Source organism: Chelonoidis abingdonii, chromosome 4 (genome assembly GCF_003597395.2).
Source record: "Chelonoidis abingdonii isolate Lonesome George chromosome 4, CheloAbing_2.0, whole genome shotgun sequence".
Taxonomy (NCBI): domain Eukaryota; kingdom Metazoa; phylum Chordata; order Testudines; family Testudinidae; genus Chelonoidis; species Chelonoidis abingdonii.
Window position 1 is genome coordinate 67,116,288 of NC_133772.1, and position 20,019 is coordinate 67,136,306.

General features: G+C 43.8%; 1 protein-coding gene across 5 annotated transcripts in view; it reads left to right on the forward strand.

The window, feature by feature from the left end:
- Positions 1-20,019, forward strand: part of TPCN2 (two pore segment channel 2) — a 58,716-nt gene that overhangs the window by 5,205 nt on the left and 33,492 nt on the right. For 2 of the 5 annotated variants that reach the window (XM_032770945.2, XM_032771178.2), the window contains exons 2-9: positions 928-992; positions 1,639-1,715; positions 2,331-2,508; positions 9,082-9,198; positions 12,785-12,891; positions 15,866-15,938; positions 18,403-18,502; positions 18,916-18,981. In XM_032770945.2, coding sequence (XP_032626836.1) covers positions 928-992; positions 1,639-1,715; positions 2,331-2,508; positions 9,082-9,198; positions 12,785-12,891; positions 15,866-15,938; positions 18,403-18,502; positions 18,916-18,981 — 783 coding nt within the window. Of the gene's footprint in view, positions 1-927; positions 993-1,638; positions 1,727-2,330; positions 2,509-9,081; positions 9,199-12,784; positions 12,892-15,865; positions 15,939-18,402; positions 18,503-18,915; positions 18,982-20,019 lie in introns of those variants that run through there. The other 3 variants (XM_032771029.2, XM_032771102.2, XM_075065237.1) reach the window with 3 other exon arrangements.

Here is a 20,019-nt window from a genome sequence, read left to right on the forward strand (position 1 = left end):
TTGGCCTCAGGGTTACCAATGGTCCGCACAAATTTTATGCCCCCTTGTTGAAAATGTTTACATCAGAACTAATGAAAAGGTTATAGAAAGAGCTGTTTACTCTAAAGAACTGTTACACTGACAAAGCATTTTAAGTTTCCTGAATTATTTTTTTGTATCCCTCACTCTCGCACACTGTCACTTATTGATTCCACATTTTAGGCCTTGTTGAGAGGCATGGTTCTTTGCAGGAGACGGGCCATTTTAGGGACGCAGTTTGGACAAATTTTGTTCCAAATTTAAGGGTTTGAAAGCTTTCTGTTGGCCTTTGGTTTTGTAAAAGCTTATTTTAATATGACATCTTTTGACATTTTCATGGGGAAAGGTTGACACCCCCCCCCCGCTCCCCCGAAACAAATGACCTGTAAAGCTTGTAACCCAAACACTTTGCTTTAGAAACAGGCTACAGGAGGACCTGAAAGTGAAACTGATTATATATAGACTATCTATATTCACTTCAGAATTTGAGAGTAAACCCAGAGTAAATGGTGAAAAGAAAAGTAGATTTCTTTATTTCATATTAACTCAGTTAAGGTAGTGTTTATAAGATAGGAAAGAAGTTTCATCTCTTCATAATCCACATTCAAAAACATGATAAAATTTGACCACGGTAAGCAAGTTGGTGTGCTGAGACCTCCGCATATTGGGCTGACTTTTATTATCTGATAGTTTTTGTGCTCCCCTTTCTGTTATTGTCTCTTGTCTTAGACCTATATTGTAAACTCTTTGGGCCATAGATTATCTTTTTGTTTTGTGTTTTGTACAGCAGCTAACCCACTGGGGTCTTGGACTGTGATGGGGATGCCTAGTTGCTACCATAATTAATAATTGGTGCGGCAGACTTTGCCCAGGTAACATAAATGATCAGTGTTTCTTTTAACCTCACAGCTGCTGGAGCTGACCATGATCTTTACATAAACCAAGCTGCAGTATTTATTGAAGATGCAATACAGGTAAATAGAATTTGTTTCTTTCTTACTGTGCCTACAGTGGTATGTATTTGTTACCTATTATAATGAAGGCTATGAGTTAGTTGTGGAGGTTGCGGAAGTCACAGCTCTTAGGCTCACTCTTATTTTCAGAATCCATTTATTCCACATTTACTTAGGGTATTTTGAACAACCTTAGATTGAAAGAACGCTAAATAAGTGAGGGTAATAATTAGACTTGGTGAGAGTTTAGTGGATAGAGCAGGAGGCTACTGTCAGAACTCCTGAATTTTATTTCCTGCTCAGTTACTGGCTAATTGCACGGGTTTAGGCAAGTTAGTTAGCCTCTCTGTACCACAATTAACTGAGTTATATATGGCAATAATTGATGCCTACCTTCTATAGGTGTTGAGGTATAATTTATATGAGTAACATGTTTTGAGGTCTTTGGATGATGAGATCTTTATAAAAGCAGTTTCTTTCCCATATCACTTTTTCTTCATGTGTGCAAGCTAAGGGGTAGTCATTGGTGGACTTCACTTAATGCGAACAGTAATTTATCTTTTTTAGTAGCCTCTGTGTCTTAGTATAAAGCTGAAAGTGTCTCAAATTAGGTTTTAAATAGCTTGATCTCTGAATTACTTTTCTGTGCTTTGCCTCCTGCCTCCAGTATCGTTCCATAAACCACCGAGTGGACTCCAAATCCCTGTGGCTTTATCGATGGTATTATTCAAAAATTTGCCAGTGGTGAGAACTTGGTATTCTGCTCTTTTTGTCTCTCTAATTTAGCAGTGGGTTTTGAAATGACTTCTTGTCTCTGTATTTTGTTAGTTTGAGTAGCTAATATAATAATGGTTGTTTTATTGCAAAACAAACTTTTCTAGCAAATCAAAATGAAGAATAACTGTGAAAGTGATGAGAATGGACAGTACCAAGTCTTGTAAACTCTTTCTCATGGAGATAGCTCTGTAGAATTGCATGGGACTAGTAACATGAGTAAAGACTGTTCGCGGGAATTAAGGGTTTGCAGGATCATACAGTTATTCAGACTTGTGTTTTGTTACTAGCATTTAATTGCAACAGCAACTATGTGTCTTCTAGTTTATCTATCTTTCTGTGCCATTAAAGGAACAACATTTTCCAAGCTGTGGTATTTGGTTTGAGGCTGGCCTTTCTATTCTAAATGTAGACAAAAAGTCCTGTACTGCATTGGCATGTGATAGAGTGCTTTCAGATGGTTTCCACTATATGCATTAAGCTTAATACCATTATGAAATTTGATATCCTTCTGATAGCTCACTTAATTTTGTGACCAGTGTCTGTTTCCTTTTATTCCTGTCTTTATGTTCCCCACCCTTCCAGGGTTTTGAGTCTCACCATTACTCTAATCTTGGCTCTGGCTTTCATTGAAACCCCTTCTTCGCTCACTGTCACGTCAGATATACGATATCGCAGCAGAGCCTGGGAGCCTCCTTGTGGCTTGACTGAAAGTATAGAGCTGTTTTGTTTCCTCGTCTTTATAGCTGACGTCTCTGTGAAGGTGAGCAAAGTCATGGTCTCTGCAGTATGTAAGAAGCATGTGTGCTTGTTCAACATATTGATGGTAGACACAGTCAAAGTGATCTGTCTGTCCCTTCTTTATATTTTGGGAGATGATGTGATTTGAAAGAATATTCAGGTTTTCAGGTTTTGAATTTGCGTTGTTTGATTATATCTTACATTTTGGAAAAAATGCAACTTCACGTTGATGTATAAAAACAGTGCAAAAACACCTCAAAATTAGGGAGATACGAGTCATGCATTTCTAAGAAATACAACCGTATTTCCTTAAATTCAGACTGCTGTTCACTGACAGTAAATAAAATGATAATTGTGTTGCTAAGGCCCAGATCTGGCTGACCTTATTTGGCCAGGTATTTTACTATTTTTGTTAGGGTTGTAGAACTGGGCCCTAAATGATCCAGCTTGCTCAGATTCAGACTAATTTCTGAAATTTGAACCCTTACATGCTTCCTGTTTTTGAAGGATCAGCATTTCGATCACTGCACAGATATTTACCATGTTTTTGTGTGTGTGTTTGTGAGGAACATCTGCAACTTCTCTTGACTCTTACTTAGCTCTGCTAGTAGAAGAATTCTAGGAGTCAATGTAAGGTATTTTTTCCACATTCCATGGGAAATATTTGCAAACAAAGACTGAGGCTTTGTCTACGCTGGCAAGTTTCTGTGCAGTAAACCAGATTTCTGCATTGTAACTCCCAAGGTATACACGCTGCCAAGCCAGTTATCAAGCAGAAACTGTGCAGTTGCAGCACTGTAACAAAACCACTCCGATGAGAGGCATACAGCTTGCTGCGCCGGAGATAGAGCGCTGCAGTGCCAGTGTAGACACCCTGGTCGATTACAGCGCTGCGATTAACTCCGGGAGGCGTCCCACAATGCCTGTTCTCGCCTCTCTGGTCATCGATTTGAACTCTGCTGCCCTGACCTCAGGTGACCAACCGTCATCCCCACCTCTTAAATTCCGTGGGAATTTTGAAAGTCCTCTTTCTGTTTGCTCAGTGACGCATGAAGTAGTCTCAGCGCATCTTTCCAGGTGACCATGCCTGCTCCATGCACCAGGTGATCTCCCGCTTGGAGCAGTGCCGAGCTGTTGGACCTCATCAGCATTTGGGGAGAGGAGGCTGTCCAGTCCCAGCTGTGCTCCAGCTGTAGGAATTATGATACCCATGGACAGTGATGAGCTGCTAAAATATTAATAGGTTCCCTCCTCCTCACCCCATGAGGGGGTCGTGGCATCCCCCCCCCCAGACCTTCTGCCCATCCTACCCCCACGTTCTTTGGATTCGGGCCCCCCCTATACAACCCTGCCCCATCCACCCCCCTTCCCTGACCCTGACTACCCTCTGCTGCCCCATCCAAACTCTCTCATTCCTGACTTAGCCCCAGAAACCCTGCCTCATCCATCCACCCCTTCTCCTCTGTCCCCTGACTACCCTGGAATCCCTGTCCCGTGACTGTCCCCCTACCACTCCATCCAACTCCGTGCTCCGTCCGACTGCCCCCCAAGGACCCATCCCCCATTCAATCTCCCTGTTTTCCCGGTCCTCTGACTGCCCCACCCCTATCCACCCCTCCCACAATCCCAAATTCCCTGCTCTTCCAACACCCCCTCCCTGTCCTCCCTGCCACTACAGCGCTGCCTAGAGCCGCTCCGCGGGACCAGCACCAGCACTGGGCCGCGAGCTGGTCAGGGCTGACCACAGCGCACTTGCGCTCGCGGGGCCTGAGCCGGCAGAGCCACAACCACGTGGCCGGGCCCAGCACCGACGCCGGGCCAGCATTGGCACCGTGCCGCGGGGCCGGCTGGAGCGCGGAGCACGAGCCGAGCCAGCTGAGCTACAACCGTGGGGCTGGACTGGGGGCGCTTGGCTGGGAGTGCCAGGCTGGAGGGAGCAGCGCTCCCAGGGACCAGGAAAGCTGTGCTGGGGAGCCGCTGACTCCAGCCGCACCTCCCCTCCCCCTCCCCCCCCCGACCCCCCAGCTTACCTGCCTGCCTGCTGCTTGTTCAGGCTTCCCACGAACATCTGATTTGCGGGAAACAGGGGAGGGGGAGGAGAAGGGGGGCGAGCAGGAGAGGAGGGGGAAGCGAGCTTGGGCCGGAGCTTTTGTTAAATAAAGCCCTTATAGAACCGGTTGTCCTGGAACAACTGGTTCTAAAAGGCCTGCTAAATTTAACGGGTTCCTGTGAACCTGTGTGAACTGGCTCAAGCTCACCACTGCCTATGGACAGATTTCATGATGCACGACAGAAAGGGGCCATGACCAGGACACACCGCAGTGCAGAGTCAAAGTGAAGAAGCTGTGGAATGCCTACCACAATGTGTGAGAGGCAAACTGCTACTCCAGTGCTGTGCCCACGAGCTGCTGGTTCTACAAAGAGCTGGACACGATAGTCGGTGGTGACCCCACCTCCACTGCGAAGGCCGCTGTGGATACTTCAGTGGCTTGTGTGCCAGTTGAGAGTGGACCGAGCAGGAGGAGGAAATCTTGGACAGGGATGTGGAGGGGGAGGGGGACCCAGAGGCAGAGGACAACTTGGAGGTCAGAGATGCATGAAGCCTGGAGATCTTCTCTACCATGCAGGAGGATAGCCAGTCACAACTGTCAGATCTTGGCAAAGTGCAAACTGGAGAGGAGGCCCCCTGGTAAGTGGCTTTGACTTTGGGAATCACTGAAGCGCAAAAGGAGGGTTGCAGAAAGCAGGCTTGCGTCTGTATGATGTGCGTACTAGCATATGTCTAGTCTGAGTGGTGGAACAGGGTGTTGATTGACTCTCACTTCATAGAAATCTGTGTCAGAGATCTCCAGGAAACTCTGATGGAGATACTGGGCAACCCACTGCCGCAGGTTCTTTGGCAGAGTTGCTTTGTTTCTTGCCCCATTAAGGGTAACTTTCCTGCACCACTGTCCTGTCACTGGGGAGGTGGTAGGACCACTGCTGCACAAAGGCAAGCCACATAAGGGCCAGGGCGGAAGCCGCAGTCTTGGAGAAAACCCTCCCTTGATTCTCTGCTCACTGAGTTATTCCTTAAACTTTAAAGGCAAGAGGAGTGCAACGTTGATCTCGCCACGCATAGTAGCTACAACACGAGATTGCTTGTGGCATTCACGGACGTGCTGACTACTGAGGACCGCCGTTTTTGGCTCGGGAAGTAAGCACTGAGTGGTGAGATCACATTATCATGTATGTCTGCGATGATGAGCAGTGGCTGCAGAACTTTTGGATGAGGAAAGCTGCATTCATAGAGCTGTGTGATGAACTCATCCCAGCCCTGTGGTGCAAGGACACAAGAACGAGAACTGCCCTGCCATTGGAGAAGCACGTGGCAATTGCACTGTGGAAGCTGGCTACTCTAGACTGCTACTGATCGGTCGCTAACCAGTTCGGACTGGCAAAGTTAACCGTTGGACTCATGTTGACGGAAGCGTGCAGGGTCATTAATCACATCCTGCTCCGAAAGACTGTGACTCTCGGCAACATGCGTGACGTTATAGATGGTTTTGCGTAAAAGGGCTTCCTTGAATGTGGAGGGGCAATAGACAGCACGCACATTCCAGGTTTGGCAATAGACCACCTATCCATCGAGTGCATTAATCAGAAGGGATATTTCTCGGTGGTTCTCCAGGTGCTTGTAGATCACTGTGGGCATTTCACAGACATTAACACAGTCCAGGAAGGTGCATGAAGCAGACATCTTTCGGAACACTGGCCTGTTCAGGAAGTGCAGGCAGGGACTTTCTTCCCGGACCAGAAGATCACTGTAGGGGATGTCGAAATGCCCACTGTGATGCTGGGAGACCACTTAATGCTGTGGCTTACGAAGCCATACATGGGGCAACGTGACAGAAGCAAGGAGTGGTTCAGCCGACTGAGCAAGTGCAGAATGGCTATTGAGTGTGCTTTTGGCTGTTTAAAGACCCGCTGGTGCTGCCTATGTGGGAGGCTGAACCTGGCTGATGACAGTATTCCTATGCTTAATAATATAATATATGGAGATATACCTATCTCATAGAACTAGAAGGGACCCTGAGAGGTCATTGAGTCCAGCCCCCTGCCTTTACTAGCAGGACCAAGTACTGATTTTGCCCCAGATCCCTAAGTTTGCCTTTAAAACCAGACATTTTCTGATCAGACCTCGGAGAAGGTCCTTGCTTTGCCACCTGGTCTGATCAGCTAGGGGTCTTTGGGGGGCCCTCTCTCCGCTCTCGTTTGTTTTTGAGCGTACCCCCGTTTTTAAACTCCCCTCCCACGAACAACGATTTGTGCCTGGAGATCTCCTGATTACTGAAAGCGAATCGAGTCCTCTCTCCATCCTCTGATGCTACTGCTGTTCCTCTCTCTATGTTTGCTGCCGTCCTGGGGATTGCATAAGGGTTTCTCTTGCAGGCTCCCCCTGTCCTGGCTGCTGGCCTGTTTCCCAGCAGACAGACCCAAGCTAACTCTTGGTCTGTATCTATAATCTGTTCTTGCTCCGCAGCACCTTTGCTGCTAAAAATAAGCCTGTGCCGCTGCTAAGCTGTGCCTTCCTGGACTGTATCCTGGGCTGCCAGCTTGCAGCCCCCACCCCACTGCTGCTAAGGTGCACCTATTAGAATCAGGTCTTAGTCTAGATAAGTTGTAATTTCATTTTGCATAGCTGTGGTTAAGTTAGTTTAGAGATTGTTTGTATTGCGCTCTGTAGTTAGGTTTAAAAAATTGTTGCATTGTGTTCTGTTACTTGCTAATTTGTGTAATCTTGGTTAAGTTAGATCATAGATAAGATTTTGCTGTGTTCTGTATATTGTGGTAAGTCTGTGTTCCCGCTGCCCCCCTCCCGAGCTCCCCATCACTATTTAAAACTTGCAGCCTGTCTGCTCTCTGTGTTCCCTAAGTTTAACCTCTCTGCTCACGTGCTCCTCTTCCCCATCCCCCAACTCATTCCTCTACCCCTCCTTTCTCTCTCTCTCTCTCTCTCTCTTAATCCCTCCCCATGTGTTCACCTGCTCCTACTGCTGCCAAACCTTATTGTATTACTGAAGTCTAGCATAAAACCCCATTGGTTACCCTTCTTCTCTCTAAACACACCTCACATTTTACATTTATACCACTGTGACACATTTTCACCTAGAGTTGTTGGTTATTTAACACATTTTGCCATAACTGTTAGTTGGTTATATGGTGCTGACACCCCTTTTACATAGAAATTGTTAGCTACCTATTACATTTATACTTCAGTGTCAATTGGTTACCAACTGTATTGTACCCCACTTATTAAAACCCCCTATACTATTTACTAAAAGAAACCCCTCCCCAATTGTCTACCTTAACAAACCCCATACCCCTCACTATTGAATTTTCCCTGTTTTGCATTTTCTTAATAAAGTTTATTTTGCACCCCACCAGTGCAGTAGTTGTCCCCCAAGATCCCCTACCTGCTGGCAGGGTCACAGGGGAGGGCGAGTGCGAAGTTGCTTGGTTTGCAGTGCTAGTAGTGCCCTGGACCATGTCTGCTTGGTGCTCCATAACATTTAATAGCTGTTCCCTGGTTTCATTCTGGTGTGCCATGTTCTCCTTTTGGTTCCTCTTCTCGCTGTCCTACCACTCCTTCAGTTCTTGTTTTTCGGCTGTGGAGTGCATCAAACATCACACAGCAAGTTCTCCTTAGATCTTCATGGCCGCTTTCTAATTCTGCGCAGCCATTCAGCCACCGATAACAAAGAGGGAGGTTGGGCTCCCAAAGTCGTATCTGTGAAGCCAAAACGCAACATTTTACAGAAGCAATATTGTTTGCAACATGCAGAGCACTGATTTAGAACACAGCCACTATTCACAAACCTGTCACTAGCTGGGTGACCCCAGGCAAGCATATGAGCCAAAAGATTCCTAAAATGGTGAGCAGCTGCAGGGGCAGGGGAAATCAGTGTTCCAGGACCATTCTGTAGATGGGGCATGTGGCTCTTGGGGAGAGCCAGCACTATAGAGGGGCCTTATCATTATTGTTCCCACGTTTTCCACAGGCTGTGTTCATTATGGAAGATATCTTGCTGTTGTTAGTGAGAGTGAGCAGCATATTGGTCAACAGTGCAGGATCCATTCCTGCAGACTGAAGGAACAGGGCACGCAGTACACGCACTGTTGAAAGATGGCACTAAATGTGGATGGAAGCACAAGGATTGCTGGGATGCGAAGGAATGCATCACAGGGCATTGGGACAGGACCAAAGATGCCCCGCGACCCCCTTTGCCTTCCCACAACTCTTATTGGCAGAAGAAGAAGAGATGGTCTGTGGGATAGCTGCCCAGAGTGCACAGCTTCAAATACCGCTGCAAGTGCCGCAAGTGTGAACATGCTATTGCACAGGCAGCTGACAGTGTGAACACACAACAGTGGTTTCCCGTCAGTGCTCTCTGAGCAGTGCTGTAACTGCCAGTGCTGTAACTCTGCCAGAGTAGACATACCCTTTAAAAATAACACATCTTTTGCAGTGTATTTGGATCAGTTTCCTTTTCAGTTTAATGCCCACTCAACTTGTTATAGTTTAACAGTTGTTTAAATTTTGTTTGCCTTCAAGAGTTATTTAATTGGTTGGGAAGAATTTCGGAAAACGAAATGGCTGCTGGCTTATATCCTGACACTGGTTGTTTCCCTTATCGACTGGACTGTGTCACTGAGCTTTTCTTGTACAGAGGTAAGAACTGTTATTCCCTCTATCCCTCCCCAAACTACCAGGAGCCTTGTGGCAGGGAGGGAATTATTGCAGAGAAGGTATTTAGAAGGACCTTTACTGTGTGGTGCCTAAAAATTACAGTGCTGGGTGGGGTGTCTTGCTTTTATTGTCTTATGTTTGCTGCTAGAGTGAGCATAATGAGATGTTAGGAAACACCTGCTGTAGCAAAGCTAGTCTTTTGCGACTCTTAATTTGCGTTTCTCAGTAAAGGATGTAATGCTATCTGTAAAATTAAATAAAGCTTTGCCAATGTAAGTAGTCTTTTTGATAATTAGAATGGAATAGAAAAGATTGGCCATTGGCAGAAATTTCATTGTGCAGGAGGAAGAGGACAGAATTTTCCATTGGATTTAACTGTGTAGGATTTACTGAAGGTAGTTGCCCATGGCCAACCCTCCCTTTCAAAATGTCAAGATAAATAAGGGTGACCAGATGTCCCGATTTTTATAGGGACAGTCCCAATTTTTGGGTCTTTTTCTTATATAGGCTCCTATTACCCCTACCCCCTGTCCTGATTTTTCACACTTGCTGTCTGGTCACCCTAAGATAAATATAGTACCAAATCTTGCTTTTTCAGAGGGAGTTGCAGTCATTTTAACCATGTGACTTTACAAAAGTAATATGATCAAATATCTTGTGACATGCTTCTAAACACACATATCCTAATCATAGAAACCTAGCTCTTCTCTCATTGTCTTCTACTGTACATCAGCTCCCCTGGCTGTAAGTAACTCACAGTGAATCATCATCATCATCATCATCATCAATCAGTGATTACAAAATATTCAAATGATCTAAATAAACAGGAAGAGAATGAGGCTGGAGTTCTGCATTTTGTGTTAATGCAGATTCCTGTGCCAAAGCCATTGTCAAACACCACTCGTCTGCCCCCCGGCAAAGCACGTAAACCTTGCTTCAGATCATTTGCAGGAGTAGCCAGGGGTTTAACGCAGTTGGTGCTGTTAGTGTTAAATTGTTAGCCTCACAATTTTGTAATGCATATTTTAGTGACCAGGATACTGGTGCAGTGGCAAAGAGAGAATTTTTAACGTTGAATGGACATAACAGCTGAACGTGCATATGAAGCAGTAGTGTTCTGTTGTCCCAGCTAGCTTCTTTTTTATATTTTATCTGAGAGACAAGGTGGGTGAAGTAATATCTTTTATTGGGCCCGTTTCTCTTAGTGAAGGAGACATGCTTTTGGGCTACACAGAGCTCTTCTTCAGATCTGGGAAAGGTAATCAGAATGTCTCAGCTAAATACAAGGTGGAATAGATTGTTTAGCATAAATAGTTTACCCATATTGTAAGAGACCAAGGTGAAGTGCCAGTTAACCTCTCTGCAGTCATAGGACTAAAAAAGAGGGGATTAATGGGTTATAGATTGTTATAGTAAACTATAAATCCAAGGTCTTTATTAAGTTTGTGATTTCTAGTGTCTGGCAAAGTTATGAATGAAAGCTCTTCTTTTGAAGATGTTGTGCAAGTTTCCTTTGAGGGTGAGGATTGAGAGGTCAGATACAGAAGAGTGTTCACCCATCAGTGATGATGTTCTTTGTCCTTTATCATTTTTTGTATGGGAGTTCTGTATCTGACTTATCAGACCTCATCTTCAAAGGAAACTTGCACAACACTTTCAAAAGACTGAGAGCTTAAATTCATAACTTTGCTAGACACTAGAAATCATAGACTTAATAAAGACACTGGATTTATGCTTATTACAACAATCTGTAACCCACTAACAGCCCCCTGCCCCTTCCCGTGACAAGAGTGGTGTTAAGGGCCACTTCACCTTGAATGGACGTTTGAAATACGTGCTAACTACTTGTGCTAACTACTTACGGCACTCAGGCTTTGTTTACACTGGCAAGTGAAAGACAAGACTTCTGTCATTGAGGTATTAAAAAAACACACATACCACCCATGAAAGACAAAAATTTTGTCAATGACAAGCTCTGGGGTGAACAGTGCTTTGTCAGCAGGAGAGCACTCTCCTACTGATAAACAGCGGCTACGCTGCTCGCCTTTTAGTGGCACAGCTGTGTCACTAAAATCTGCGTAGTGTAGACATAGCCTCAGAATATGTTTCCCAGACCTGAAGAAGAGCTCTGTGTAAGCTCAAAAGCTTGTGTGTCTCACCAACAGAAGCTGGTCCAATAAAAGATACTACCTCATCCACCTTTTCTTGCTAATATCCTGGGACCAATGCTGTGTACTTCTGAGGATAACAGCAACAATAAAAAGGGCATCAGACCAAAACCCTGGTTGAGAGAATGAGGTGAATGTCTTGTTTTGTTGCTGGATCAAGTTAAGTAGTCTCTATATTGGCTAGCAACTGCTTCTGTATCTAGACCGTTGTTAATATTTAGGCCTGGTCTGTACATAGTTTTTGTACATTTTTGCTATTTCAGATAGGGGTGTGATTTTTCTACTGAAAATTGTGTTATAACCTATTCTCCTTCTTCTATGGGAATGAGCTATACTGGGATAAACTCCTTTATAGCAGTATTGCTGCTTCCAAACTTGGGTGGTGATGGTGGGCTTGTACTACTTTCACTATACAGGTATAGTTAAAATGGTACAGGTTTTGTGTACAGAAAAGCTTTTTGGGAAAACCCTATGCACCCTAATGTACAAACCCTGGACCCATTTGTCTATAAACTAAATAAACCTTGTGTGTCTAAAATGTTACATTTACCTCCATCCCTCATCCTTGTAGTGATCCTGATAATTTTTCAGTGGCCTAAGGAGTCCTTCAGCAAAACCAGAGAAGTAAAGACTTAATATTTCTAATGTAAAAAAGGTCTGTAAGGGAGAGAGAAAGCAGAAGTAAAAGATAAATACAGCATGAAAAGTTTTGGACTGTTCAAATATAATAAAAAAAAATCAAATGAGAAAACTATTTTCCCCTTTGAAGATCACTTTTAAAAAAATTAAAGAATTTGTTTTTAAAAAGGCTGATTTAAAAACAACAACAACTATATTTTTGTATGTTTCTTTCCCCTGTGCACAATACAGTTTTTGCCTTTTGTTTGCAGAATAAAACTTTGTAAAATCATATACTTGGCAAAGGATTGACAACTAATGGTTAGAACAAGGGGCTGAGTCAAGAATCCAGGGTTATGGCATGCTCAGCCACTGATTCACTCTGTGTCCTGGAGCAGGTTATGTATTGGGTGATTTGAAAATTACACCCTTAACCCCTGTGTGCTTCAGTTTACCTGGCTGTTAAATGAAACGAATGATGTTTTAGGTACCTTGCAAGGTGATGGACAACTAATTCATGATTGTTTGTAAAGCACAATGAGATCCTTGTGTACAAGAGGCTTTAGAAGTACAAAGTGTTCTAATCACCTTCAGTTATAGTCTGACCTTTGGACTGGGTTTAGCTATTGCATAATAAAATTTCCTTTTATGAAGTGTCATTATTTCTGGGAACCCATAATTTTCTTAATGTTTTCTAACAAAAATGCCAAAAAAAATTAGTGGTGTCTGCTGTGTGAAACTTTATAGGGCTCAATACCAAACCTGCTATTTTATTTTCACAGACTGTGAGAATAAGACGAATCCTCCGGCCTTTCTTTCTCCTTCAGAACTCCTCTATGATGAAAAAGACATTAAAATGCATCAACAGAACGCTGCCAGAAATGGCAAGGTAAGTAACAGCACAGTAATTTCCCTCAGATCTGTTGCAGTCTGGTACCTGAACATGCCTTTTAGGTAGTCTCATTATTTTGGGAGTGTGGAGTCTGGACAGGTTCTATGTTGAGAGAGACCAGCTAGGTAAATGATTAGCAGGTGAAAGACAGTCCCTTACAGGAGCGGGCTGTGGCCTACCTATAGCTGGGAAAATTATCTATGCAGCAACTTGAATGTTACCCTAGTGGTGAGGTGAGCTAATTCTGTTCTGTATAGTTTCTCATACTGCGCTCATCACCATAGTAGCTGAGTGCCTTCCAGTAATGCATTAAGCTATATGACTAAAGGTTGATCTACACTACAGAGTTAGGTCGACCTAACTCTGTAAGTGTCTACACTACAATGTTGCTCCCGCTGTTGTAAGTCACCTACTACACCGACCTACTAACTATACCTCTGCGAGAGTTGTAGTGCTTAGGTTGATGAAGTCAGGCTGATGCAGTGTCTGTGTAGGCACTGTGTTACTTACGTTGCCTGTTGGCTTTCAGCCTTGCACAGTGCTCATAGCTGGATCCTCCCTCTCCCAGGGTCGACAGTCCCAGCTATCAGCCCTGGACGGGGCTCATAGTTGGAACCTTTTACCCCAGTGAGCATGTGTGTGCGCACCAGCTTTCAGTGCCCCACACAGTTAAGTTGATGGAAGCGCTCCTGGTGAGGACATGCACCACCAACAGAGGGGGTGTAGTGTGGACATAAACCACCGCAGTAATTACTGCGGTGGCTGTACGTCAACCCATCTTAGGTCAATGTAATTTTGTAGTGTAGATAAGGCCCAAATCTGCACCTGTCATGTGTTGTTTGTTCTCTCATCCTCTTCTTTAGGGAAAGGTGTGTGCAGTAGAGTGTTTTGTTTTGGTAGGATTTTAGGGTTCTTTAGGTTGGTTGCTTGTTTTAAATAAGCATGTTACTATGCTTCCCATCACAGTGGCCTAAGGTTCTCAACGTTTCACTTCCTTTCTGGCAGCTTGAGGCCTGGTGATTGTGTACCTTATCCTGAGAGTTGTGGGTATGATCACTTCTCAGTATGAGACCACTTGTCTATTTTAAGTCTTGCCAGAAAGTGTGTGGTGCCTCTAAAACGAGTAACAGTACTGATGATTTGTGCATGTGAATGTTTGTGTCTCTCACTTGTATATAATACTTTGGCACTCATAAAGATCTTTTTATATTGAAAGTACTATTGTGATGGGGGTCCTAGTAGCGAGCCAGCTCTAGTCACTCTAATTGAGTAAACTGTAAAGAATGGGGCAAACAATCCCCATAGAGCTGATGGATATGCAATACTTAGATTTACCAAGCCAGCATAAAACAGCTTTCAGAAGTCCAAACAACACAGTTCCCTTGGATCCAACCCCAGGCCTCCATCCAGGTACCCACGTCAGATATGATGAAAATTTCAGTAAATCTTATTTCATCACATAAAAAAAATGGTTCTGCCAATCCCAAAGGACCGGACACATTGCCTCCCAGGTTAATGAATGTTTCAGATCTTACCCAAATACACACTGCAGCCAATTCTTATTAACTAAACTAAAATTTATTAAAAAACAAAAGAGAGCGTATGGTTAAAAGATCAATCTACATACAGACATGAGCTCAATTCATTGAGGTTCAGATTCCAGCAGAGATCGTGAGCTTTGTAGTTGCAAAGAGTTCCTTTAGAATTCAGTTCATAGGTCATGGTGTCCAAATCTCATATTCAGGGCGTACCAGCATAACTGGAACCTCAGTCGTGCCACTCAAATTTCCCCTGCAGAAGCGTAAGCAGATCTGATATGACAGAATCAGACCCAAGGATCTTTTATACAATTTCATGTCCTCTTTGACAAGTTGGGAGTTCCTCAGGGAACAAAAGGTAATTCAGATGACTTTGAAGGAGGTCCATCAGCAGTACTTAGCTGTACTGCTTAACATAAGGCCAATTGCTTGTTCCTCCACCATTCACAGTACATTTCAAAAAGAGATGAATACCGAGATATCTCGTGTTTCCAGTTCGTTTAAATTATATCAGAATACAGCATAGACAAGGGACTGTTGATTACGTTATCGACCCTTCTCATACATATGTAAATACACAAAAACACAAACATTATCATTATCCCTACATGTCTTTTGAGGGTTATTTATTTTGCAGGATGTTTAACCCTTTCTAGCAATATATCACGACTATGTACATTAATCCTCATAACCCCCTTGCATGAGGGGAAACAGGCATCAACTGGTTAAGTGACTTGTCCAGGACCCAAGAGAGAATCTGTTTTAGAGCTGTGAGTAGAACATAAAGAATTCTTGGCTCCCAGTTATGCACTCAAACCATTAGGCTACCTTCTCCCATGATGCATTTATTGCAGGGTGCTTTACTTCAGTATTTTCATTCTTGGGAGAGCGTTAGCAGTACAGATATTGCATTGTATGTTCCTATTAGAAGTGTTTAACTAAAAGTCCAAGTAAAGAGTGCAATCACACAGCATGGTGCTTTTTTAAAGAGACCTGTTCCTGCGCATATGTAGGTATGGTATATAGACTTCGCTATATCCCCTCACATCTCTTTGTTTCACACAGGGCATATTAATGCTAGAATCAGAGATGTATACAAACCCACTAAGACTATGTATTTTTGCCAGAGAAGGTTGTAAGGCCTAATGATATCCTCATAATTAAGTGATAGAAGACTATGACCCTGATTCTGGAAAGCATTTAGATGCATACTTAAGTTCCACTGACTTCAGTTCTGCTGTCAGTTTTGAGTGATGTCAGTGACACATGCTTATGGGTCCTGAATTGGGATGCTTTTCCAAATAAGGCCTGTATGATTTGTTTAATTACTTTGCTCTAGCTTTTTTTTAAAAAAAATGTTTTTATTTAGGACTGTGTCTTCTTGTGTTTTAGCGAAAGAACTGATGTCAACATATATATTTTGTCTCTGATAGTGTTGTTCTGCTGCTAGCTGTTCACTTGTGTCTCTTTACCATGTTTGGCATGCTGCTGTTTGCTCGATCAAAGGTAACTAATAACTAACATTTATGCTGTGACAAATCCTAATGTTGTTTTTTCTCGACTGAGTGGCTGTTGCATATGTTGGTTGTCTGATTAAGCTAGAGAAACCCATTCCCCAAGAGCAGATAGGTTCCCCAACCTTCTGTGTTAGAACTCTTGGGATGGATTTATAATCTCTTACAGGAAGGTTGTTTTTAGAAACTGATTTACAAAACATACACAATCTGATGATTGCTGTCCTATGTTCACCTCTACCCCGATATAACGCTGTCCTCGGGAGCCAAAACATCTTATCGTGTTACAGGTGAAACCACGTTATATCGAACTTGCTTTGATCCGCCAGAGCGTGCAGCCCCGCCCGCCTGGAGCGCTGCTTTACCGCACTATATCCAAATTCGTGTTAAATTGGGTGGCATTATAACGGGGTAGAGGTGTATTTAAGAATGCATTGGAAGATCACTTCCAAACCAGTTTTACCGTCTCTTCTTTTTCAATCTCAAAATGCTATATCTCCAGAACTGAACTTCATCTTCATTTCTGAGCTGTGACTACACTAACGTCCCTACTGCATTTTGCTTAGTTCTGTTCATAGCAATCCTGGCTGACATGGTGGTGAAAATGCCAGCTGCCTTATCCATGCAGGAGCTTCCAGTGTTATTAGAGTTGATAAAGTTGTATTGGTATTAGCACAGATGAGAATTTTAAAGTGGGAGCGGAAAGGCTGGTTTAGTAAAGGCCCTAAAATCACAGCATGTAAACAGGGCCTTGTGTGTGTGTGTGTGTGTATATATAACGACAGAGAGAGAGCGAGCACCCACGGAGTTGGCGCCTATGGTCTGACTAGTCATGTCCTGGGTAAATTTGTTCTTGAGCTTACTTGAGTTCATTTAGAAATGAAGTACCCAGGTGAGAGAGTGGAAGCAGAACTATTTCTAGCAATGGCAGAAGCTATTTGGCAGAGGACCTGGGAGATGTCAGAGGGTCTCTGTGCAAGACGGTTGGGCTTCCTCCTGTGTGAAGACTGCACAAGTGACAACTGTGTTTGAGAATAGTTCTCAGGCTGTGGTTTCAGGGCCTTTTTTAAACACAGCTGTCACTAACATGGCTTGTTCTTCAGTGTGGTTAGAGCCCGAGGACCTGTGCATGCTGAAAAACTGAGTGTCAGCTGTCTGTAACTAATAAGACCTGTTTCTACGTTGTATTATAGACATGATCTGTTTTAATTGTATCCACAAATTGTTCTACAGCTTTGCCTATAGAGTGCTAAGTTACTTGTTAATCATTTTACCACACCCTGACAGAGGAACCTTAGAATAAGAGTTTGGAAAAGCTATTATAATTTAGTTTGGAATCATGATTAGTTTCCCATCTGCACTGTAAGATAGAATTGTGTTACACTGTCTACACTTCCACTTTACAGAGCTGAAACTTTCTCTCTTAGAAGTGTGAAAAAACAGCCCCCTGAGTGCTGCAAGTTTCAGTGCTGTAAAGTGACAGTGTAGACAGTGCACCAGCACTGGGAGCTATGCCTCTCGTGGGGGTGGTTTTTTTACGGTGCCGGAAGAGCACTCTCCCAGTGCTGGTGCCGCGACTACACAGCCACGTTAAAGCCCTGCTGGGCAGTGCTTTAACATTGGTAGTGAAGGCATACCCTTAGGCCTTGGCTACACTGGCGCTTTACAGCGCTGCAACTTTCTCACTCGGGTGTGAAAAAACACCCCCCTGAGCGCTGCAAGTTACAGCGCTGTAAAGCGCCAGTGTAAACAGTGCCCCAGCCACGACCACACTTTCACTTCAAAGCACTGTCACAGGAGTGCTCCTGCGGCAGCGTTGTACAACTGCAAGTATAGCCATACCCAAAGTGTCTGCGAACTGTGTGGTAATTAGCTTCCCATACAGGCTTGACTTTTGCAGTGTAGCTAGGGGCCTAAGATGCTACTGTCTGCAGTAAGGTCTTTTATGTTGGTGATTTTATCATACTCAGAATCCCATTCTCTTCAATGCACTGAGCTGCCCTCTCAACTTGGAGAGGATGCTCTTGTAACCTTTGTGCCATTATCAGAATTGCTTTAAATTGCTACACTCCTTCTTTGTGGCATTATCTTCCCTCCTATGTCCATAGACTTCAGGCAGACCTAAATCCTGTATTAACACAACACTTCTACATCTTGTTGTTTTTAACTATGTTCTTTCTTACATTTTAATGATTGCTAATCAGTCAGATGTCTGCCTGAAGGCGCTACAGCAGCATAACTGATTGATTGTATCAGAACCTTGCATGTAAGTTGCCTACAACTTCTATGCTACTCTCACAGCTCTCTTCCACCTTGCTTGGTAGACTTGGCTGTCTGTATTGTATCAAGCAGTGAAAAGGGTTCTTGAGTGATTCTTAACTGATTTTCCCTGGCAAGACAGAGGCTTGTTGACACCTCAGTGTTGCTTTGGTAATAATATGGGTCTCTGTGTCTAGGATAAGCAGCAAGACAAGGAATGGGTGGGATATTTTCACAATTTGCCAGATTCACTGACTTCACTGCTGGTGCTGCTGACTACTGCAAATAACCCTGATGGTGAGCAATCCATTCCAAAGTCATTCTCATATCCTCTCTCCTATTAACAATATAAAATAGTTGATGGAATGGATTCCATTGCTCCCCTTAATTTACAGTCAGGCCACTATCAAATGATCCTAAATATCCTTACTCTTCTTCCGTATAATGGTTCCTTCTGCAATTAGTGAGAAAACTGCAAGGACTGCTCCTAATTTGTGTCCCTTTTAACTCTTTAAAGCCTTTAAAAATTTCTCCAACTTCTGCCTCCATTGAAACAATTTAAACTGTCGTAGTTTCATTGACTTAAGCTATTACAATTACCCCAACTAATTTGCCTCATGGTCTCCACCTATACCAGATCAGGATTTTAAGTGTTTGTTTCTTTCAGGCACAACATTCCTAACTCTCATTTGTTTAAAAATTTTAAACAGTGATGATTCCTGCATATTCTAAGAATCGAGCCTATTCTATCTTCTTCATACTCTTCACTGTGTTGGGTAAGTCACCTGTTTTCTTCAGTTTGTACACACTACCACTTATGTCCGTATAACTTATGTCACTCATGGGTGTGAATAAGCCACCCCCCGGAGTGACATAAGTTACATCGACCTAAGTGTTGCTGTGGACAGCGCTATATCAGTGTGAGAACTTCTCCCACTGATACAGCTAATGCCTCTCAGGCCTGGTCTACACTACGCGTTTAAACCGAATTTAGCAGCGTTAAACCTATTTCACCCTGCACCTGTCCACACAACGAGGTGCTTTATATCGATATAAAGGGCTCTTTAAAACGATTTCTGTACTCCTCCCCGACAAGAGGAGTAGCACTGAAATGGGTATTGCCATGTCGGATTAGGGTTAGTGTGGCTGCAAATTGACGGTATTGGCCTCCAGGCGATATCCCACAGTGCACCATTGTGACCGCTCTGGAAAGCAATCTGAACTCGGATGCACTGGCCAAGTAGACAGGAAAGGCCCCGCAAACTTTTGAATTTCATTTCCTGTTTGCCCACCGTGGAACTCTGATCAGCACGGGTGGCGATGCAGTCCCAAATCCAAAAAGAGCTCCAGCATGGACCGTATGGGAGATACTGGATCTGATCGCTGTATGAGGAGACAAATCTGTTCTATCAGAGCTCCGTTACAGAAGACGAAATGACAAAGCATTTGAAAAAATCTCCAGGCTGTAATAGACAGAGGCCACAGCACAGTGCTGTGTGACGCATACGGAAACAAAGAATCAAATGCGCGTCATGGAGAGAGGGAGGGGGGGACTGAGGAACTCTCAGCTGACTCAGGGCCGCATCTCGAAAGCATTTGCATTCGTATGGCTGAGCCCCGTGCCTGAAGGGTCAAAAAAATATCTTCCCGTGATATTATACAAGGGATAACTTATCTAGATTAGTCACTTATTAACACCTTCGATCCCACACCAGCCAGAAGAGACAGAGAGCGACAGCGCTATCTACTGCCTTATTTTCATGATAACCCTACTGTCTATGCATGTTGCTGTAGCTGGATGCCTGCAGCGCTGA